The sequence below is a fragment of the Eschscholzia californica genome, unplaced genomic scaffold, assembly GCF_041429995.1.
Source record: "Eschscholzia californica isolate CP2 unplaced genomic scaffold, dmEscCali1.0.p SCAF_1, whole genome shotgun sequence".
NCBI classification, from domain to species: domain Eukaryota; kingdom Viridiplantae; phylum Streptophyta; class Magnoliopsida; order Ranunculales; family Papaveraceae; genus Eschscholzia; species Eschscholzia californica.
The window spans coordinates 25,479,018-25,503,726 of record NW_028238198.1 but is presented as its reverse complement, the minus strand read 5'-3'; the positions used below and the strand labels follow the sequence as shown (position 1 = coordinate 25,503,726).

At 38.1% G+C, this 24,709-nt stretch overlaps 2 protein-coding genes and 1 pseudogene across 2 annotated transcripts; all 3 read left to right on the top strand.

Moving 5' to 3' along the window:
• The first annotated feature begins 15,259 nt into the window (after positions 1–15,259).
• LOC147565457 (putative receptor-like protein kinase At3g47110) lies at positions 15,260–18,931 on the top strand. Its single transcript, XM_086651947.1, has 2 exons — positions 15,260–18,146; positions 18,276–18,931. The coding sequence occupies exons 1-2, from the start codon at positions 16,790–16,792 to the stop codon at positions 18,674–18,676; spliced, it is 1,758 nt and encodes a 585-aa protein (XP_086508073.1). The 5' UTR covers positions 15,260–16,789; the 3' UTR covers positions 18,677–18,931.
• LOC147565458 (uncharacterized) lies at positions 15,787–16,719 on the top strand. The gene has a single exon (XM_086651948.1). The coding sequence runs from the start codon at positions 15,787–15,789 to the stop codon at positions 16,717–16,719; it is 933 nt and encodes a 310-aa protein (XP_086508074.1).
• Positions 18,696–24,691, top strand: LOC147565456 (putative receptor-like protein kinase At3g47110; annotated as a pseudogene).
• Positions 24,692–24,709: the final 18 nt, after the last annotated feature.

Sequence of the window (24,709 nt, the reverse complement as noted above, 5' to 3'; positions counted from 1 at the left end):
AAGCATCCACTTATCGAAGATTTTCTCAGACACCTCTGTCACCGAGAAACATTCATCCGCCTCTTCTGACACATATCCCGCCTCTTGCATCTCTTGTTTCTCCTTGTAGCCTTCGTTCTTTTGCTTCAACTTTCTCTTTGGACAAGCCGCTTTAAAGTGGCCAAGCTCACCACAACTAAAGCACGTTTTCTTGAAAGAGCCTCTAGATTTGGATCTAGATTTCCCGCCCTTTCCCTTTCCCCTTTCATTACTCCTCCCCCTCGTTACAAACAACCATTGTGCTTGTTCTTTGTCTACTCCACCCGACGCCATACTGCTAGTAGCAACCTTACGAAGGTCATCCGCTAATAGCGAATTTCTCGTCTCTTCCATGCTTAGACTATCACCAACAAGCATCAAAGTTTGAACAAGGTTCTCATAGGATTTAGGCAATGAAAGTAACAATATGAGGGCTTGGTCCTCATCCTCAACCTTAACATCAATATCCTTCAAATCTGAAATAATCCTGTCAAACCTATTCACATATTCCTGAATAGAAGAACCCTCTTCCATTCTACATGTGAATAATTTGGATTTTAAGTAGACCCGATTCGTTAAAGTTTTCGTCATGAAACTGCTTTCTAGTTTTAACCACACACCCTCCGCCGTTGTTTCTTCGTCTACTAGGAACGCCACGTCCCTCTCAAGACACAACATAATGGTAGCCCGTGCTTCGAGATCTAACTCTTCCCAATCCTCATCTGACATATCTCCTGGTTTCTTTCCCGTCAACGTCTTGTGTAATTTCTGCGAGATTAACAGATTCTTCATCTGCATCCGCCAATAAGAAAAATCGTTTTTCCCATTGAACTTCTCTATCTCATATTTCCCTGCTTTGACCGTACCACTTCTCGATCCCATCTTCTCTTCGTTCAATCTCAACAAGGCTCTGGTACCAATTGTTATAACTAAAAGTCGCGGAAGCTATCGAACCTATCCTAGAAATTGATCCGATTATGAAGATTAATCGAAAAGCTAAGTCAAAATCAAATATGCGAACAGAATTTAACGAGGTTCGGCTTAAAGCCTACGTCCTCGGGCGAAAAAGAAATCTTTATTGAAGGATATATGAAGACGACTCACACAACTCGCAAGTTCGTCCCAAGATGGTACCGTATAGTAATAACCTTCTATACTAAATCTTCGACGACCGAGAAATTTAACACCGCTCAAAAACTATGAAAAATTCCTCTCACTCTTGCTCTCTCTCTCTCTCTAGCTCTCTAAAGAAGAGTTGTTGTTGAGTAGTTGTGTTGGTGATGTGTTAAGTTCCAATACTAAACCCCCTATATATAGCTTTTGTCCACCAACCATAATAGGGAACTTTTAAAACCGACCCAATTGAGCCGACCCCAATTGAAAACCAAAATTAGATATTGCCTCTCAAATTGGAAACCAATTTAAAACCGCCTATGAACTCAAACCGCCTCCAACAATTTGAAACCGCCACAATCCTTTCTTTGTGAAACCGCCTCTCACAACTTCCATTTGATATAGGTCTTCCTAATCTAATGTTATTCGCTTGTGGACTAAACAACTTCTCAGGAAACATTCCAGTTTCCTTTTTAAACATATCTGTGCTTGAAAGGCTTGACTTTAAAAGTGACAGTCTAAGCTAAAAGAGACTACAAGAGCTAAGTTGGCTTAGGATCGGGGGAATCAATGACTTGAATATAATTACTTTTTTGGTTAATTGTACTAGTCTGAGAGCCTTATCCCTTTAAAAAAATAGTCTAGGAGGCGAACTACCTAAATCCATAGCCAATCTCTCAACCCAACTTCAACGATTCATGGTAGGAGGAAATGATATTCATGGCAGAATCCCTATAGGGATTCAGAACCTTGTTAATTTGACAGAATTAAGATTGGATTATACCTACTTGAGTGGTAGTATCCCTAGTGGGATAGGGAGGCTTCAAAAGTTAGAAAAGTTGCGCTTGAATGTAAACCAGATTTCATGTCTAATTCCTTCCTCCATTGGTAATCTGTCCAAGTTAATACACTCTTGATGGACATGAATAGTTTACAAGGAAGCATACCTTCTACTCTAAGAAACTGCAAAAACTTGGTACTTTTGAACCTTTCTCATAATAATCTCAGTGGGACGGTACCCGTTCGGTTCTTCAATCTTTCTTCCTCTCAATTTCCTTGGTACCTTCTACTATCTTGAGAAATTTTGTCTCGGAAGTGCCTCGATCTTTATTTCAACCACTTTAGAGGTGAAGTACCAAAAGCCGGTATTTTCGAAGATATGGATGGAACTTCTACTCTGGGGAACGACAACCTTTGTGGTGGTATGCCGAAACTAAATTTACCTGTATGCTCGAAAATACGCACTCCTAAACCACATAGTTTTCTTTCACCAAAAGTAATAGTCCCTATACTAGTCGGGATTCTAGTTACAGTTATCGGCTATGGTGTACGGAAGACATTAAGTTTATAATCAGCAGAGATGCGGTGTTTGATGAGTCATCTATTGTAACTATAGCGAAAGCTACGGTGCCTAGTTGTGGTGATGTTGGGTCTACTAAAGCTCAAGTAGTGGAAGTAGAAGCCGGAGACCAACGGGTTTCTAGGAATCATGATAAGGTGGAGCATTAGGATAATACTCAGGACGAGGAAATTGATGAACCCGATCATGAGGAGGTTCAAGGGGAAGGTACGCAAGTTTTACAACAACAATAGCAGGATGTTTCGGTACACACTAGGCCGAAACGGTTATAAGCCGGTACAAAGGTTAGGATCAGACAAACCTCTTAGGCATTACGGGCAGGCAAATGTGGTTGAATATGCACTCTTGGCGGAAGACGACGAGTCGGTCACCTTCAAACAAGCTATTACCGCGGAGGAAAGAGAGAGTTGGTTGGTTGCTATGCAAGAAGAGATGGAGTCTCTTCACAAGAACAAGACATGGGAGGTTGTCCCATTGCCCGAAGGTAAGTCTGTTATTGGTTGTAAATGGGTGTACAAGAAGAAAGAACATAGCAACTTGTTCTTCTACTTTCGCATGTCGATTATCGACTAAACCATAACCCCGTAAGCGTACACATAGCGTCGAAATGGTTCTCGTTTCATGCGAAGTTGTTCGTGACAATATCGATCACTCTCACAGTAAATTCTTTGCAATATTTATTTCTCTCTTGATCTCGATTTACGTAAGCTCTCCTACTAATGATGATACGTCTTCTACGTCGATTACTCAAATATGTATGTATAATTATAATCATCATTGTACATACAATACGTAACTTTAATTGTGGTGTTAGCATTATATATAGATAACTACAACAACAATATAAAATCTATAAATATCTAATGTCTAATTGGTGATCATCTAATAAAATTTTAAAAAATGGCATAAACATAAAACGCTCGTATCCTTTGTTGCATATATAAGCACTCATATATATAAACATAAAATACTTATATATATATTATATATAAGAGTTGTTGCGTATATATAAACAATATACACATAAAGAGAGATAAAAAAAAGTGAAATAAAAAGGTTGATGTCCTTTGTTCTTTAACTAATTAGTGTATCCTATTAATGCTAGTATTACAATCTAGAGAGATAAAGAAATAAACAAACTATATATCTCTTTAGTTCTTTAACTAGTTAATTAATGTGTCTCATTCAAATTTAATACTACAATATTGAGAAAAACAATAAACAATAGTAGGTAGAGAGATAGATAGAGATATAAAAAGATGTCATAATAAAATATATGATAAAACAAATGTTAGTCTGTATTCTTTTGTGTGGTGCCATTGTCTTCTTTAATTAATTAATGAACTAGTATTCACATGTTCAATCTAGAGAGAGAAAGTGTGTGTACTTGCCTTAATTTATTAATGTTAGTACTTTGAATTTGGTAAAGTCACAATATAGGCAACTAGCTAGTACTATAATCTAGAGAGAGATAGTAATAGAGATAAATAAAGTAACATGCAAGTTGTACTAGCTAGTACCAATCTAAAGAGAGAAAGAAAGAACAAACCTGATTCTTTTTCTTCTTCATCTTCCTCCAAACGTACTTTGCTTTAGGTTTTGTGGAAACTTTTTTTATTACGGGAAACTTTGATGGGAGTTTTATAGTGGGGTTTATAAATGGAAAAAATACCCTAATTTTTTCGGAAAAATTTTTCTCTTATAAAGTGGGGGTTGTTGTAAATTGTCGGTCTATTTGCTTCAATGTGTATCGATCTTTGCATGCAACTTAACGAAATTAAGGGAAGAGAAAAAGATGGAAATATTAAGATATACTAAACCAAAGCAGATGAACTTGAACCAAACTTTATTTGAAGTACTCCATTCAAACTTTTTCCTTCTCTTACCAATTCATCTCTTACAAAACTCATACCAACGCTACACCTATTTATAGGGTGGGAGAAGTAATAGGAAGTTGACACATAACCCATGTGTTGTCACTTGCATGGTGTATTGTCACCTCCAAGATGACACTTTGCATATGGAGTTGTGGAATGGTGACACATAACCTCATGTGTTGTCACTTGCATGATGTGGTGTCACTTAACCACAAACACTTGTCATATGGAGCTACCATAAGGTGACACTACATCAAGGTGGTATTGTAGAAATGGTGGGTGGCTATAGATATAAGTTGGATAAGAAAAAGGTATATTAAAGGCACCCAAAGTCCCCTTGCATAGCCAATGATTTTATGGGCAGCCACATACCATATAACACTCCTCCTTGGATGACCATCACTTGGAATAATTGTCTCATTAAAAATCTTGTCAGAAAAATCCAGTGGGACAAAATCTGATGAAGGAAAAGAATACAATTAATAGATTCCGAGTGACGCTGGATACACTAAATACTGCCTCGTTAAAACCTTGCCAGTAAAATCCATTGGGACAAAAACCGGACGAAGGAAAAAGAGTACAGAGCGTAGATAGCGATACATGAACCTGCACATGATAATAGACTCCCCCGGATGAATATCATATCTTGGACTGATGTAGTCTTACATCATCAGGCTCTTCAAGCGTCGCATTCCGATGCCATCTACCAGTTTTCTAAACGTTGTAGTAGGCAAAGACTTGGTGAACAAGTCAGCATAGTTCTGACATGATTGTATCTTCTGGATATCAATCTCATTATTCTTCTGGAGGTGATGTGAGTAAAACAATGTAGGGGATATGTGCTTAGTTCTATCGCCTTTGATGTATCCTTCTCTGATCTGAGCGATGCATGCTGAATTATCTTCGTGAATGATTGTCGGAGAATTTGTGATTGAATCAAGACCACTTGAGCTTCTAATGTGTTCAATAATGGATCTAAGCCATACACATTCTCTTGTTGCTTCATGGAGAGCAATAATTTCTGCATGATTAGGTGAGGTAGCGGGCATACTTTGTTTACTAAATCGCCATGAGAAAGTTGTACCTCCACTTGTGAATACATAGCCTGTCTGTGAAATCCCTTTGTGCGGATCAGAAATATACCCGGCATCTGAGTATCCTTTTACTTGATAATTACTAGATAAGTCCTTTGAATAAAACAATCCCATATCAGTTGTTCCTCTCAGATATCTTAGAATTTGCTTTACTCCAACCCAATGCCTCTTAGTTGGTGCAGAGCTAGATCTGGCCAATAGATTTACTGCAAAAGCAATGTCCGGTCTAGCACATTGAGCTAAGTATGATAATGCACCAACAACACTCATATATGGTACTTCTGGACTAAGGAGTGTTTCGTTTTCTTCTTTAGGTCGAAATGGATCTTTCAGATTATCGAGAGACCTAACAACCATGGGAGTACTAAGAGGATAAGAATTCTCCATGTTAAAGCGCTTCAAGACTTTTTCAGTGTATAATGTTTGATGTACAAGTATGCCACTTGTGCTTCTCTCAATTTGTAAGCCAAGACAGAATTTTGTTTTTCCGAGATCTTTCATCTCGAATTCTTTCTTCAAATATTCTGTTGCTTTAGAGAGCTCTTCTGGAGTTCCTATAAGGTTGATATCATCAACATATACTGCAAGAATAGCGAATCCAACATCTCCTTTCTTGATAAACATACATGGGCAAATGAGATCATTTACATAACCTTCTTTGATCAGATATTCACTAAGACAATTGTACCACATTCGTCCAGCTTGTTTCAATCCATATAAAGCACGATTAAGCTTTAGTGAATACATGGTACGTGGGTTGCCTCCAGGCAATTTAAATCCTTCAGTGACTTTCATATAAATGTTAATATCTAATTTTCCATATGGATATGCAGTGACCACGTCCATTAAATTCATCTCGAGTTCTTCTAGAACTGCTAAACTGATCAAATATCGAAAGGTTATTCCATCCATAACTGGAGAGTATGTTTCTTCATAATCGATCCCTGGTCTCTGCAGGAAACCTTGTGCCACAAGTCTTGCTTTATAGCGAACAACTTCATTATTCTCATTTTGTTTTCTAACGAATACCCACTTGAAACCTACAGGGTTTACATCATTGATTGTCAGGACTATAGGTCCAAAAACGTTACGTTTTGACAGTGAATTCAACTATGTCTGGATTGCTTCTTTCCATTTTACTCAATCTGTCCTTTTCTGACATTTCTCAATAGAATGTGGTTCATAATCATGATTTTCAGTGATAATATCAGTGGCTACTGAAAGCGCAAATATATCATCGATGATTATGTTATCTCGATTCAACGCTTTACCATTACAAGCATAATTTATAGATATCTCTTCATTTGGAGATAACTCATGCTCTTCAAGAGCTTTTGCCTCTTTTGGGGCTTCACCCACTTCAAGGGGTGTATTTGTAGCCTCTTTGGAACATTACTTGCTTGTGGTTTGTTTTTCTTCTTCCGGAGAACTATATCTTTAGAACCGATTAGTCGTCCACGCTTCAGACGTGTTTTAGACGATTCATTTGCTGCAATATTTTTATCGTGTCCTTCAGGGACATCTATCCTTGCTGGAACATTTGCAGCAGGTATATGTGATTTTGTCACTCTCGCTACATCGTTAAATGCGTCAGGCATTTTATTAGCAATCTCTTGTAGATGTATTATCCTTTGTACTTCAACTTCATATTGATTAGTACGAGGATCAAAGTGAGACAAATTTGGAGTAAACCAAGAAAGTTTATTTTTCGTAATATTTTCTTCAAGAAAATTTACTCCCCCTAATGGCGGGAAAACTGTCTCATCAAAGTGACAATCGACGAAGCGTGCAATGAAAGTCTCACCCGTCAGGGGTTCGAGATATCGAATAACAGATGGTGTATTAAAACCAATATATATTCCTAGTCGGCGCTAAGGCCCAAAAATTGTGCGTTGTGGGGCTGTAATAGGAACATATACAACACATCCAAAAATACGCAAATGAGATATGTTTGGCTGTTGACCTTGAACATATTGCAAATGTGAGAATTGATTATTTGAAATAGGACGTAACCTTATCAAGGTTGCAGCATGAAGGACTGCAGGTCCCCATGCAGTAACAGGTAATTTAGTCCTCATCAACATTGGTCTCGCAATCAGTTGGATATGCTTAATGAATGATTCAGCTAGACCATTCTGAGTATGAACATGAGCTACAGGATGTTCAACATTAATTCCAACTGAGAGACAATAGGAATCAAAAGTACTCAATGTAAAGTCTCCTGCTCCATCTAGACGAATCGACTTAATCGGATAATCAGGAAAGTGAGCTCGTAAACGAATTATCTGAGCTAATAACTTTGCAAACGCCTGATTCCGCGTCGAGAGCAGATTTACATGAGACCATCTTGTTGATGCATCTATTAATACCATAAAATATTTAAATGGTCCACGCTGCGGGTGTATAGGGCCACATATATCACCTTGAATCCTTTCCAAAAATTTGGGACATTCGATATGTACTTTCGTCAGGGATGGGCGAGTAATAAACTTTCCCAATGAGCAACCAGTGCAAGTAAAATCCCTATCTATCAAAAACTTCTGGTTCCGAAGAGGGTGTCCCTAAGAGTTTTGTATTATTCTACTCATCATGGTAGATCATGATGAGTCCCAGTCGATCATGCCAAATTTTATAAGTATTTGGATCGTGCAACTTCGGGTTTACAACGACATATGATTCAACTGTTTTAATCTCTGTAAGATATAATCCAGAAGAAAGAGCTTCAAGTCTTTCTCAGACACGCTTCTGGCATGATATACTCGAGGTGATATATGAATATTCTTTATCATTCTCAGACCCAGTCTCGACGTGATACCCATTCAGACGAATGTCTTTGAAACTCAATAGATTCTTCAAGGATCTGGTCGAGTACAAAACATCCTCAATAATTATTTTCGTACCACGGGGCAATATTATAGTAGCTCTTCCGGAGCCTTCTCTAAGGCTTGATAAACCAGCGATAGTAATCGCATTTGCTTCACATAATTTTATGGTCGAGAAATATTTTTGTATTTTGAAGTATCGAATTTGTGGTCCCACTGTCGGCTAGACAACTATCTTCAACACCTTTAGATATGTTTCTTCTGGAATCCATACATTTTCATTACATTAAATAATATAATATAAGATTCAAACTACAACTATTTATATTTATAACATAAACAAAACTATTACCGGTACATATAAGATACTATCTAATATCTAACAGAGAAAAGTTATTTTACATTATAATAAAGCAGTATAATAGTTAAAAAAGTTAATACACTAAATATTAAACATACCATCAGTTTGATTTTCTCCTTTAGGGAGATAATCTCCAACACACAATGGTGGATCAAGTTCCATGTGGTTCATCTCTGGTGCATCTTTAGATTTGAGAGATGCTTGGTAGAGGTCCACCAAATGTCTCGCCGTACGACAGGTACAGGACCAATGACCTTCCATACCACAACGATAACAAGCTTATTCACGAGCTTTGGGAGGGATATTATTTTTATCCTTTACTTTATCAGGCTTTCTCGCTGCATAATTCTTTGAATTTTCTCCCTTTTCCCACTTCCGGTGGTAAGGGGTTTGTCTGTTTCTCTCCCATTTGTTTGTGCGGGATCCACGTTGGTGGTTTCTTCCGGAACCACGTTTCACTTTGTAATTTTGTTTCCTGCCACGATCATTTGACAATATCACATGTGCTTCAGACACAGGTACGGACCCAGTGGGTCGAGATTCATGGTTATGCAATAACAACTGGTTATTTTGTTCATTGACCAAAAGACAATGGAAGAAAAATCTTGTAGTCGAAGATTTATAAAACCATTTCGAGCTTTTGGAAGGATGACCATCTTCAGGTGATCATATCTATCTTTTAAGATATTCCATAAAGCCAAGGGATCTTCCACCTACAAATACTCTGACTTCAGGTCATCATGTATGTGACGTCTCAAAACGCTTAAAGCATGAGCACGTAACATTCCATCTGCATTATTCCCTTCAACAATAGTGTTCAGGAGATTTTTGTATTTTAGAGTCAATCAAGCTTCGACTGCCCATTCCATGTAATTCTTACCTGTTATATCTCGTGCTGCAAATTCAAGTCTAGCAAGATTAGACATTATGAAATATGAATGAAAATATTATACCTTTCACCAGACGGAGTAGCGGCTTAGTTTGTTCGACATTCCACCGATGTTGACTTCGGCAACGGAGCAGAGTAACGTCTTCTTTCAACTGGCTAGAGACTCTTGCTGATAACGTGTTGTAAATTGTCGGTCTATTTTCTTCAATGTGTATCGATCTTTGCATGCAATTTAACAGAATTAAAGGAAGAGAAAGAGATAGAAATATTAAGATATACTAAACCAAAAGAGATGAACTTGAATCAAACTTTATTTGAAGTATTCCATTCAAACTTTTTCCTTCTCTTACCAATTCATCTCTTACAAAACTCATACCAACACTACACCATGTACACCTATTTATAGGGTGGGGGAAGTAATAGGATGTTGACACATAACCCATGTGTTGTCACTTGCATGGTGTGTTGTCACCACGAAGATGACACTTTGCATATGAAGTTGTGGAATGGTGACACATAACCTCATGTGTTGTCACTTGCATGATGTGGTGTCACTTAACAACAAACACTTGTCATATGGAGCTACCATAAGGTGACACTACATCAAGGTGGTATTGTAGAAATGGTGGGTGGCTATAGATATAAGTTGGATAAGAAAAAGGTATATTAAAGGCACCCAAGTCCCCTTGCATAGCCAATGATTTTATGGGCAGCCACATACCATATAACAGGGGTCAATAGATTCCCATTTTTTAAGGAAAGTTAGGGAAAAAGAGTTCACGTGATGTCATTTTATTTTTCTCTAATTTGCCAACCAAACACATGGAAAAATTCTATTTTAGAGAAAAAGTTTCTCTTTTCCTTGGGAAAGTCGCCTATCAAATAGACCCTAAGTATATAGAAAACTAATAACCCTCTCTCCTCCCTTGCTCCGTAACACCACCACCGCCATGTAACACACCACTTAAAACACCCCACATACCCCACCATATCCCTCAACCTCTTCTCCACCACAACACCACCCCCGTCACTAAACACCAACACCCAACACCATCACTAAACACCAACACCCAACACTGCCAGCGAACCCTCCACTAGAACAAACCACCATCGCTAAAACACCACCGCCCACACAAAGACAACAAAACCCGCCACCACCACCATTAAAATCCTCTTGTTTCCAATTGCCCACACTACAACCACCACACCACCACTGAACTACAACTCCACCGCCATCACCATTAAAACACATCTGTATTCTTCACTTCTCCACACCACCACCACCACCACCACCACCAACAAACAAAACCCGCCACTAAACACCACTTAGCATACCATCAGATCCAGACACCAACGCCACCTCTAATCACACCCAACAACCAGATCATGTCATTAAAGAAGAACACTCCACCACCATATCCTAACCCCATCATCACTGCCACTAAAACACCACCAGATCTGAAACCCAACATCCCCGCTCAATCCACCGCCACAACCAGGTCTAATCATCGATTAAAGAGAGAAAGAGGGAAAGAAACGAAAAAGGAAAGCATAAAAGAGGAAAATCCGGCAAAGGGAGTCCCTTCGCCAGAAAACTAGATATCGAACTCTCTTTCTCTCTCTAAGTATAAACGGTTATGCAGAGCCCCTCAATTTTTTTTAGTTATTTTGGTTCTCTTAGGGGGGGGGGGGGTAGTGGAGCGGGACTTTCACAGACTTTCATAGACAAAATGTCCCGTAGACATTTCAAGACATTTCAGATGAGTTATTATAGACAACATGTGTTCATAGACATTTTCAAGACATTGAGAGTTTGTAGACAAAATGTCTTTATAGACATTTCAAGACATTTGATCCATAGACAAAATGTCCTGGGGACATTTTAAGATCTTGAGTCCATTGACAAAATGTGTAATGCATATTATATTTGTGCTAATCAAAAATATATTTTTCGACTTTTGTAGACATCTGTGAATATTTGTGGACATTGATGGACATTTGGTAGACATTTATTATTTTAATATTATTATTATTATTATTTAATCACATGAAATAATATATTAATACTAACATTTCAAAAATATATTTTTCGACTTTCGTAAACATATGTGAATATTTGTGGACATTGATGGACATTTGGTAGATATTTATTATTTTAATATTATTATTATTTTTTAATTACATGAAATAATATATTTATACTAACATTTCAAAAATATATTTTTCGACTTTCGTAGACATTTGTAAATATTGTGGACATTGATGGACATTTTTGGTAGACATTTACTATTTTAATATTATTATTATTGTTTAATCACATGAAATAATATGTTTATACTAACATTTCAAAAATATATTTTTCGACTTTCGTAGACATCTGTGAATATTTGTGGACATTGATGGACATTTGGTAGACATTTATTATTTTAATATTATTATTATTGTTTAATCACATGAAATAATATGTTTATACTAACATTTCAAAAATATATTTTTCAACTTTCGTAGACATCTGTGAATATTTGTGGACATTGATGGACATTTGGTAGACATTTATTATTTTAATATTATTATTATTGTTTAATCACATGAAATAATATATTTATACTAACATTTCAAAAATATATTTTTCGACTTTCGTAAACATCTGTGAATATTTGTGGACATTGATGGACATTTGGTAGACATTTATTATTTTAATATTATTATTGTTGTTTGATCACATGATGGACTTCAAATGTCTCTTGTTTTTTGAAAGACATTTTGGCTTCCAAATTTGTTCAAAATCCTTCACAAATTCATCAAACTATGAAGTCCACCAAAGTCTGGGACATATTTTGTCTACAATCGAATGCCTCAGACTTTCATAGACTCTCAAATGTCTGGATTTGAATGCCTCAGACTTTCGTGGACTCTCAAATGTCTGAATTTGAATGCCTCAGACTTTCGTGGACTCTCAAATGTCTGGTTTTGAATGCCTCAGACTTTCGCGGACTCTCAAGAGTCCGCGAAAGTCTTGCTCCACTACCCCCCCCCCCCCCCCCCCCCCCTTATTTTACATTATGGTCTTTTCACTATCAAATTAGACAACTTTCCATCTAGTTGGATTTCTAAAAACTCAATACCTTTGAACCCAAGTCACTCCACAAAAGAAAGAAAACTAAAGGGATGAAAAGAATTCCACTTTCACTATCAAATTAGACAACTTTCCATCTAGTACAATAGTCTTTAATGTGTACATTTTTTTTTGGAAAGGTTTGAATTTTTTTTTTTTTTTTTGAGTACAAGCCAAACTTTCATAAATAAGTGATCACGATCACGAAGTTACATTGTAAATAATTCTTATTTCTCTCCTCAACTTCATAAGAGTTACATAAGATAAGTACATAGTACTTTCAAGGGTTATTTCCCATATGGCCCCCTACTTTGTGACCAGCTTCCCGCCTGGCCCCCCACTTTACGAGAAATACCCATATGGCCCCCTTCTGTTATAACACCGTTACTCTCTCTCTTCCATTTCTTTTCTCTCTCTTCCAACATGTTTTCTCTCTCTGCCACCTCGTCAAAACCAGCCACCTCATCACCTTCTCCGGCAAGGTCGCCGGCCGGCCAAATTTCCGGCCGGCGACCTTCAAATATAAAAAAAAAAATTTCTTTTTTTCTCTCTCTTCTCTCTCTCTCTCTAAAAAAAAAAAAAAATTTAATTCTCTCTCCTCCCTCTCTTCTTCTTCTTCTTCTCTTCTCTCTCTCTTCTTCTTCTTTCTCTCTCTTTCCCCCCTCTCTCTATTCTCTCTCGACCTCCGGCGTAGTCGCCGGAGGTCGAACAGAACAGATCTGTTCTGTTCAGAACAGAACAGAATCTGTTCTGTTCGACCTCCGGCGACTTCGCCGGAGGTCGAGAGAGAGAGAATAGAGAGAGGGGGGAAAGAGAGAGAGAAAGAAGAAGAAGAGAGAGAGAAAAGAGAAGAAGAAGAGAACGAATTTAGAGAGAGAGGGGAGAGAGAATTTAAAAAAAAAATTTTTTTTTTTATAGAGAGAGAGAGAGAGAAAAAAAAAAAATTTTATTTTTTTATATTTGAAGGTCGCCGGCCGGAAATTTGGCCGGCCGGCGACCTTGCCGGAGAAGGTGATGAGGTGGCTGGTTTTGACGAGGTGGCAGAGAGAGAAAACATGTTGGAAGAGAGAGAAAAGAAATGGAAGAGAGAGAGTAACGGTGTTATAACGGAAGGGGGCCATATGGGTATTTCTCGTAAAGTGGGGGGCCAGGCGGGAAGCTGGTCACAAAGTAGGGGGCCATATGGGAAATAACCTTACTTTCAAATGTAAAGTACGTCATGAAGGGACAGAAATTGACATGACACAAACACAAAAAAGACCCTAAAGGTCGACAAAAAAGATCCTAAAGATCGAGAATTAAAGACCCTAAAGGTCGAGAATGAAAAGACCCTAAAGGTCGACAAAGATGAAAAAAAACTAAAACAAACACCGCCGCTTGCACCGGAAACCACCAACATTGCCGGAAAACCTCCACTGTCGCCGGAGAACCGCTATCGTCGCCGGGAAACCGCCATTATCGCAACCCACTGTCCACCATAAACGCCATAACGACACCCCCATAAACACGACTGCCATGAACAATGAAATCCCAAAAACAGAAACTTCTAACATCCTCTATTCAACATGTTCACATCAATTAGTTTCAAAACTAACTAATACCCTTGAAAAACAACAATTCATCTTCACCAGGTAACTATAATCCGAATTCATTCCAAAGAAAGATTCAAAAGCAACTCTGAATTAACAGAGATAAATTCAAAGTCAGAGTTCCAAATTACAATTTGAACTATAAGATGACTAATAGTTATAGGAGTTATAGAGATAGAAACAAAGAAGAAAATGGATCTAGAAGATTCAAGATTTAGAGAGAGAAAGAGTCAACAAACTCTTTGATTCACTTCTGTAATTGTTTGATTTCGCTTGTCGAACATTGGAACCATATGTGGAATTGTCTTCGTCGGAATGATCCCGTCGCCGCTGCAATTTTCGGTCAATACTAGGTGGTGATTGTTTAAAAACCTAAAAGAAATTGCCTAAAACCTATAAATGGAAGGAAATAAGAAAACAGAGGAAGGAAAGAGGATTCCGGCGAAGGGAGGACCCTACGCCGGAGTTAAAACAGAAATCTAGAACGGTTTAAGAGATGGAGAAAACGGTTAGAGGGAGAGAAAATGGATGGCAACTCCAATGTGTCTTTCCGGTTTTAGTTTTCTCTCTTTGCTCATTTACAGATAAGCTCAATCGAAAGGTTTGAATTCATTGCAAGGGGGGAAAGAATACAAGGATCCAAATAAGTTAGGCTTTTGGCCTAATACAAATTTGTACACCAGTGATTAAGAGGCCAAGGACATCATCGATGTCAAGGTTGTTGGGGGCGTCACACTCCATTATTCCAAAACCTTTCGATGGGAACTTGGAGCACACCAGAATCCCAGATGTCTTAAAGAAGTAGTACCAAAGGTGGGTGGCTTTACTATAGTTGATGAAGAGGTGATCAGACGAGTCTATATTTAACGTATTGGCAAGTTGTAGTTCCTCAATATCCTTGTCTTCTGTGTTCCATGGCTGACGTTAAGTCAAGGTCAACTGTGACTGTGTTGTCATATCTTTGTGAAAAAAGAAGATAAGCCACAAAACCAGTAGGAACTGTATAATGAAAATAAGAAGTGGTGGGCGGTCTAAAGGAAAGTTGGTATTGGTGACTGAACTTGAGACAACAAATTTTGAAAACATAAAATATAAATATAAGCTTGAAGGAGTTTCATTTCTCACAAAGGAGTTTGCTAAAATACTACTTCCTGATTTTCTTTCTTGAAATTAAGCATGTATTGGTCATTTTACATTCATTTCATTCTTCTTCTGCTCATGAATTCTCATTCACAATCGGCAACTACCATTGCTCGAAATGAGTCGGACCATCTTGCTTTGCTTTCGTTCAAGGATAAGGTTACTGATGATCCACTTCAAGTCATGAACTCATGGAACAATTCTATACATTTCTGTCAATGGGTAGGAGTTTCCTGCAATCCTTCTAATGACAGGGTGGTGAATTTGACCTTAGTAGGTCATAAATTAGTTGGATCAATACCAACTTCCATTGGAAATCTTACCTTTCTTACTGATTTAACTCTAAGCGAAAACTCCTTCCATGGTGAAATCCCTCAAGAGGTAGGTCTTTTGCAACGATTGTAGTATATGGATCTGAGTCACAATTCATTTACTGGGAAAATTCCGATCAATCTCACCCATTGTTCAGATCTCCTAGTCTTGGACTTAAATTACAACAATATGGATGGAAGTATACCTGACCAAATGAGTTCACTAACAAAGTTGTTGTCTCTTAGTCCTGAAACAAATAATCTTACTGGAAGAATACCACCATGGATAGGCAACTTTTCATCTTTATCTGATCTTTCACTTAAAGAAAATAATCTTGAAGGAGCCATACCAGATGAATTTGCTCAATTGAGGAGCTTACGCGTCTTTCGAGTTTCTCTAAATAAACTATCTGGTATTATTCCTCTTTCTATCTATAACATCTCTTCTGTATACGTCTTCTCTGTTACACAAAATCGTCTTCACAGTCAACTTCCATCTGATATAGGCCTCACTCTTCCTAATCTGAAGTTTTTTGGTGTTGCCGAGAACAATTTCACAGGCAATATTCCAGTTTACTTGTCAAACATATCCGGACTTGAGGTGCTTGCTTTTTCATTTAACAACTTTAGTGGACAAGTTCCTATAAGCTTAGGGAGATTACAAGGATTAGTTATACTGATTTTCGATAACAATCAACTTGGATCAGGAAGAACGACTGACTTGAATATCCTTACTTCTTTGGTTAATTGTACTAATCTGATTGGTTTAGGTCTAGCTTATAATCATCTAGGAGGTGAAATACCCGAATCTGTAGCCAATCTGTCAGCTAAGCTTGAAGGCTTTGCTATAGGGGGGAACACTATTCAAGGAAGAATTCCTACGGGGATTCAGAACCTTATCAGTTTGACACAATTAGGATTAGAACATAACTACTTGAGCGGTAGTATCCCTGTCGGAATAGGGAGGCTTCAGAAGTTAGGGAAGTTTTTTTTTTTTGAATTGGAAGTTAGGGAAGTTGTACTTGCATGATAACAAACTTTCAGGCCATATACCATCCTCCATTGGAAACTTGTCTAAATTGAACTCACTCTACCTTGAGATGAATAGCTTACGAGGAAGCATACCTTCAACTCTAGGAAACTGTTCACAATTGGAATATCTAAACCTTAGCTACAACAACCTCACCGGTTCCATACCTGGACCAGTTCTTAGTATTTCAACACTTTCCATTTCTCTCGACTTGTCTTATAACTCTTTTAGTGGGTCACTACCACTACAAGTGAGTAGCTTGACGAATCTCGGTGATTTGCGCATTTCTGGCAACAAACTATCGGGTAAAATTCCTAGTGAACTTGGCAAATGTGTTAGTTTGATATACCTATACTTAGATGCTAACTCGTTCGAAGGAAACATCCCTTGGTCTTTAAATGCTTTAGTAGGCTTACAAGAGCTTAATCTTTCAAGTAACAAGTTAACAGGTCAAATTCCAGAATATTTAGGGTCGTTTCATTTCCTATACAAATTGAACCTGTCTTTTAATGATTTTCAAGGTAGAGTACCTGAACAAGGTGTGTTTACAAATTTTAGTGCCTTGTCACGTACTGGAAACAGTAAGATCTGTGGAGGTATTCCTAGTCTCAGACTGCCAGTATGTGTTGTCCAACCTGTTCTTGGCCCGAAGAAACATCCGAAGTCTATACTTCTAAAACTAATAACACCAATTATTGTTGTCGCCATGATCCTTTGCTTGATAGCATGTTCTGTTGTGATTAAACGTAGTCGATCAAGAAAGAAACCTACTTCTGAAGCATCCTTTGATCATCAATATTTACGGGTTTCTTATGAGGAACTCCTCAAAGCAACAAATGGGTTCTCATCAGAAAATTTGATTGGTGTGGGTAGTTATGGTTCTGTATATAAAGGAGTTCTAAGGAATGATGGTAGTACTGAAAGATTGGTTGCAGTAAAGGTACTGAACCTTCAACGCCAAGGAGCTTCAAAAAGTTTCATGGCTGAATGCAACTCCTTGAGAATCATCCGACATCGAAATCTAATTAAAATCTTGACTGTCTGCTCTAGTGTTGATAGTAGAGGCAATGATTTCAAAGCTCTTGTTTTTGAGTTCATGGCTAATGGTAGTCTAGAGAATTGGTTACACCCTGATCCAGAAATGAATTTGGAAGTTCAACCGAGAAATTATAATCTTTTGCAGAGACTAAATGCAGTAATCGACGTTGCTTCTGCATTAGATTATCTTCATCATCAGTGTGAAACACCGATCGTTCATCGTGATTTAAAGCCAAGCAACATTCTCCTAGATGATGACATGACTGCACATGTTGGTGATTTTGGACTAGCCAAGTTCCTCAGCACCACCATTTCGACTAGTTTTAGTCAAAATCCAACTATCTCCTCATCTGCTGCAATTAAGGGATCTATTGGTTATGTTGCTCCAGGTATTGTATTACTTCATTTCATTCTATTTCCTTCAAAATTTTATTGGTAAAAAAGCAATTAACTTCGCCGACTAAACAAGATAAATTTAGTCTCTTTCTTATAGTAATCCAGACATTTCAATAATGCAGAATACGGAATGGGTGGTGAAGCATCTATAAAAGGTGATGTATACAGCTTTGGTATTGTCTTACTTGAGATGTTTACAGGGAAAAGACCAACAGAGGAGATGTTCAAAGATCTAAATCTTCATAGTTTTTCAAAGCTGGTTATATCATCTGAAGGAAGAACACTTCAGATGATCGATCAACGCCTGTTAATTGATCTTCAAGAACGCATTAATAGAGATGGAATTCGAGCAGGTAAACTGAAGGAGTGCTTAAACTCAATACTGAAAATCGGTGTAGCTTGTTCGGTCGAATCAGCAGCTGAAAGAATGAATATGGTAGATGTAGTAATGGAGTTGTGTGCCATTAGAGAAGTATTCCTAAGAATTGGAATTCATGGAGTTAGACGATCAGGTCCGACTTAGTTGGCGAAGACCCAAGAACATGTCTCTAATGTAGGTTCATCTCATCCAAGAACATGTCTCTAATGTAGGAGTGAAGATTTTTTATAATAGATAACTTTCTCTCGTAGAAAGTTTCTTAGCAACTTTTCTTCGCAACTCCATAGCTAATTTCTGGTAAAATATAATCCAAGACCTTGTAAGCTATTTCTTTTGTCATTCAAGGATCGAGTTAATAAATATGAATGTGAGCTCGAAAGGGGCTTCATTTTGTTTTAAGGAGTTCTCTAGAAAACTACTTCGCGATTCCTTTTTTTGAGGTTAAGCATGTATCGCTCACTATATATTCATGTCATTCTTCTTCTGCTCATGAATTCTAAATCACAACCCACAATAGTTCATGATCCATCCCAAGTAATGTACTTCTGGAACAATTCTATTCATTTCTGTCAATGTGTCGGAGTTTCCTGCAACCCTTCTAATGAGATGGTGGTGGGCTTGAATTTAAGAAGTCATGAAACTAGTCGGATCAATACGACCCTCTATTGGAAATCTTACCTTTCTTACTCGTTTAAACCTAAGCGACAGCCACTTCCGCGGTGAAGTCCCTCAGGAGGTTGGTCTTTTGCGGCGATTACAGGTTCTTGACCTGTCTACCAACTCATTTACAGGCAAAATAAAAGCCAATCAGACCCATTGTTTAGACCTCCAAGAGCTGGACTTAACTTCTAACATCATTGTTGGAAATATACCTGACCAGTTGAATTTACTTACAAAGTTGGTTTATCTTCGACTGAGTGAAAACTATCTTACTGGGAGAATACCAACCTGGATAGGCAATCTCTCTTCTTTATAATCTTGAAGGAGTCATACCAGATGAAGTTGGTCTACTGAGGACTAAACAACTTCTCAGGAAACATTCCAGTTTCCTTTTCAAACATCTCTGGGCTTGAAAGGCTTGATGTTAAGAGTAACAGTCTAAGTGGACCACTTCCTATAAGCTAAGGGAGATTACAAGAGCTAACTTGGCTTAATTTGGGTGAAAATCAACTTGGATGGGGGGGAATCAATGAGTTGAATTTAATTACTTTTTTAATTAACTTTACTAGTCTGAGAGCGTTATCCCTCAGAAGAAAAATTGTCTAGGACGCAAAATACCTAAATCAACGATTCTTTTTTTTTTTTTTTTTTTTGTTGAACTACTTCAACGATTCTTGGTAGGAGGAAATGATATTCATGGCAGAATCCCTATAGGGATTCAGAACCTTGTTAAATTGACAGAATTAGGATTGGAGTATACCTACTTGAGAGGTAGTATGATGCAGGGGCACCCGGCGTGGAGACTATTTCCATGACCGGACCCGGTCATGGACCAACCGGCCAAAGAGAGTAGAATTAGGAAGTCCTTATTTTAGTATGATTATTAATTAATTTAGGTTTAGGAATTATGCTATTTTAATATTTCCAATAATTGGAAAGATTCATATTTGAGTCCAAGTTATTTAGGCAGTTGCAGTACTTAATTATTTAGGAAGTCTAATTCAAGTCTATCTAGGAAAGTCCAGAATCCTATAAAAGGATGTCTAGCTTGTCTATTATTCTCAGATTTGAGAGAAAAACCCCATTGAAGTTTTAATAAAGTTTAGTATTTAGAGTTATTTGATCTTTAGTTTCATTGTTCTTATTTAATTATTCATATCTTTTAATTCCGCTGCGTTTCTACATCAAGTGGTATCTAGAGCCATAAATTTTTTTTTTTCTTTCCGGTCTTCATCACTTTTATCATCATGGTTAATACTACTATCTCAACTACACCAACTAAGGAGAGAACACCAACTTTCTCCTCTGAATGGGATAACATTAAAGAAGGGCTATCTGCAGGTAAAAAGTTGGAAGAAGGGTTCAATGAGTACAAGAAAGAAACAACAGAAAATTTTGATAAAATCGATCAAAGATTCAATCAACTCAATGACTCCATCTCCGTCATCTCCAAACAACTAGAAGGTATGTGTAAAAACCAAACTCCATCTTCCACTACTTTCACACATCAACATCCCACTCAACTATCGGGTACCACCATCACCACACGTGTTCCTCCTCTCGGTTTCCCCCCCGAGCCAACAACACCACTATTTGGTCACACCATTAGCCACCCTCCACCGGTTATCACACCACCATTCATCACTACTATTCCCCGAACACACCTTTTCAAACACCCCCGTACCCCCACTATACCCACACGTCAACCCCACCATCGTTTTCCTTCACCGAACCAACAACAACACAACACCGACCACGACCCGAGAGCCACTCCTCGGCCGACCACAACCTCCTCACCAACCACCAAACCAACAACCGAACCACCACTAGCCAACCTCCTTTAGGAACCATCACAACCTATCAAGACCCACGTCTCCCATACCCGTATACCCGATATCCTTCATTCACTACCAACCAAATCGAAACCCACCCAATATACCAACAACATCACAACCACCCCAACCCCCTTACCGAAACACGATCACCCACCTTGGCTATTGATCCGATTACACCACCTCCACAACTCCGTCGTCCACATGAAACCGAACCAAACATCAACCTCCCTCTCCAACCCGACAACACCACTAACCCACGTCACCAAGCCAACCCATCTAACCGAACTCGAGAAACCGAACACCTCAACAACCCATCCTATCATCCACCCGAGCAATCTATTCTCCCGCGTTATCGAGAACCAGACCACAACTTCACTCGATCAGCTACCCACAACCCGACCCATCGGCAATTAACCATTAAACCACATCAACAAATTGCAACCGTACAACTACCTCCAACGGCAAATACCGAACTTAACCAATCGGGTTCTTCTTCAACGTCAAGTCCGGCTTATCGTATACGAATGGATGTTCCTTCTTATGACGGATCAATAAATATTGAGGAATTTTTGGATTATATCTCCCGTTTAGAAATTTTTTTTGATGTTATGCAAGTGGAAGGTCCTGAACAGGTACGTTGTGTTACTGGTTATTTATCTAAAACTGCTCTTACTTGGTGGAAACAGGAATCTGAGAATCGTCGTTTATTACACCTTCCTCCTATTTCTTCATGGTTAGAATTAAAACCTTTAATGTTTTCCCGGTTCCTCCCTCCGGATTATGAGAACCAACTATGTGTTGATTATTTACGCTGCCGCCAAGGAAGACGTTCCGTTGAGGAATATGCTTCGGAATTCCAAAGACTAATAACAAGACTTAATCTCCCAGATTCAGAGTCAATGAAAGTAGAAAAGTTCAAGGACGGACTTCGTAATGATATTAAAGATTTGGTTAATTTGAGAGCTTTTAATTCGGTTTCTGAATGTATTAGTGTAGCTCGGTCTTTTGAATCAGATTCACGTTCCATTTTTCGGGGACATAGTACGAGAAGTCAATCAGTCAGAACTCTACCAGATGAATTAGATCAATCAAAGCAGGCGGAGGACGGTACTAAATCACTAACAGAAAATCCTTATAAAAAACCTCCACCAGTTAAGTGTTATCGTTGTTTTGAAACAGGCCACTATTCTAATGCTTGCCCCTCTCGCGGTAAAGCTAATTTGGTGGAAAAGAAAGCTGATTCGGATACAGATGAAGATCAATTGGAACGAATTGATACTATTCCCGACAACGGTGATCGGGTTATGTTACTCACTCGACGAGTTCTTTTCACACCTTTCAAGAGGAATTTATCTCAACGAAAGAATTTGTTCGTTACAAGAGGAACAGTACTGAATAAAGTTTGTACTATTGTGATTGACAATGGTTGTGTAGAGAATTTGATTTCTACAAAACTGGTCAAATTTTTGGGAATTCCTACAATGATTAAATCAAACCCATATAAAACCGCTTGGATTCAGTCAGGAACTACTACACGGGTTGATCACATGTGTACTATTAATCTTTCTATTGGTTCTTCTTATATGTCTACAGTTAATTGTGATGTCACCGATATGGATTTATGCCACATCATATTAGGACGACCATGGCAATCTGATGTTGATGCCACTTACCGTGGTCGTTTGAATGTTTATGAATTTCCGTGGAGGAAGAAGATTGTGACGTTATTGCCAATTGAAGATGGATCGGAAGAACTACATTCTCTTCACAAACGGTTCGGGACGAACCTCTTGAGGGAAGGGGATGCTGATGCAGGGGCACCCGGCGTGGAGACTATTTCCATGACCGGACCCGGTCATGGACCAACCGGCCAAAGAGAGTAGAATTAGGAAGTCCTTATTTTAGTATGATTATTAATTAATTTAGGTTTAGGAATTATGCTATTTTAATATTTCCAATAATTGGAAAGATTCATATTTGAGTCCAAGTTATTTAGGCAGTTGCAGTATTTAATTATTTAGGAAGTCTAATTCAAGTCTATCTAGGAAAGTCCAGAATCCTATAAAAGGATGTCTAGTTTGTCTATTATTCTCAGATTTGAGAGAAAAACCCCATTGAAGTTTTAATAAAGTTTAGTATTTAGAGTTATTTGATCTTTAGTTTCATTGTTCTTATTTACTTATTCATATCTTTTAATTCCGCTGCGTTTCTACATCATAGTATCCCTACTGGGATAGGGAGGCTTCAAAAGTTAGAAAGTTGCGCTTGAATGTAAACCAGCTTACAAGGAAGCATACCTTTCTTCAATCTATCTTCCTCTCAATTTCCTTGGCCATAAATCACAATTCTTTGGTAGGCTCTTTACCTGTAGAAGTGGGTCAGTTGAAAAATCTCGGAGAGTTAGATCTATCAAATAACCAATTTTCTAGTCAAATTCCATGCACTTTGGGAACTGTATTAGTTTGGAACACTTTTACATGGGTCGAAATCGATTTGAGGAAACACTTCCTCTATCTTTGAGTGGTCTAAAAAGCAGAGAAGAGTTTGATCTTTCAAATGATAACTTTTCGGTTAAGATTTCAGACTATCTTGAGAAATTTTGTCTCGGAAGTACCTCCATCTTTACTTCAACCACTTTAGAGGTGATATACCAAAAGCGGGTATTTTTGAAGATATGGGTGGAACTTCTACTTTGGGGAACGACAACCTTTGTGGTGGTATGCCAAAACTAGATTTACCCGTATGCTCGAAAATACTCACTCCTAAACCACATAGTTTTCTTTCACCAAAAGTAATAGTCCCTATACTTGTCGGGATTCTAGTTACTTGCTTTTGGATAAGAAAGTTTTGAAAGAGAACTAAAACACCTGCTTCCACCTCAAATAGTTCTCAGTTGGTAAGTGTTAGCTATACAGAGCTATTTAAATGGACTGGAGGGTTCTCCATCAACAATCTGATTGGTGGGGGTTCTTTTGCGTGTGTGTATAGAGGAGTTAGTGATGAAGGTAGAACCGTAGTTGCCGTGAAGGTACTGAACCTTCAACAAGTGGGTGCTTCTAAGAGTTTTATATCTGAATGTGAAGCTTTGAGAAACATTCGACATCGTATTCTCGTTAAAGTCATAACTACATGTTCAAGTATCGACTCTGAAGGGAATGAATTTAAGGCTCTCGTTTTTTAATTTATGTCGAATCGGAGTTTAGAACAACGGTTGCATCCACAAGGTGATAGGGAATATGACCATCCCAAGAATTTTAATCTTAACCAGAGACTCAATATAGCCATGACGTAGCTTCTCCATTAGAGTATCTTCATAACTATTTGAAACATCAAATAGTTCATCCGAAACTCAAAGTATATCATTTGGGTTAAGAGGATCCATCGGTTATATACCTCCGGGTGAAGACATTCTCTAATATGAAATTTGCTTTAAATACAAGATCTTGCTACCTTGGGCGATGTCTATAGCTATGGCATTCTGTTGTTGGAGATGTTTACAGGAAAACGACCCACAAATGAGATGTTCAAGGACGGACTAAATCATCACAATTTTTGATTGAGGGGTTTGCCCGATCAATTAATGGAGATTGTAGACCCACTCATGTTTTCAGCAGCAGTAGCAATGGTAGAAGATGGGGTACAGGAGGTTGTTGATTATTTCTAGTGTTTAAGTTTCATTTCA

Excerpts from the sequence above, each read along its gene's own strand:
- LOC147565458 (XM_086651948.1), top strand. The coding sequence starts at position 15,787 with ATGGATCTGAGTCACAATTCATTTACTGGGAAAATTCCGATCAATCTC.
- LOC147565457 (XM_086651947.1), top strand. The coding sequence starts at position 16,790 with ATGAATAGCTTACGAGGAAGCATACCTTCAACTCTAGGAAACTGTTCA. Across the intron at positions 18,147-18,275 it reads TATTGGTTATGTTGCTCCAG|AATACGGAATGGGTGGTGAA; the intron begins GTATTGTATTAC and ends TCAATAATGCAG.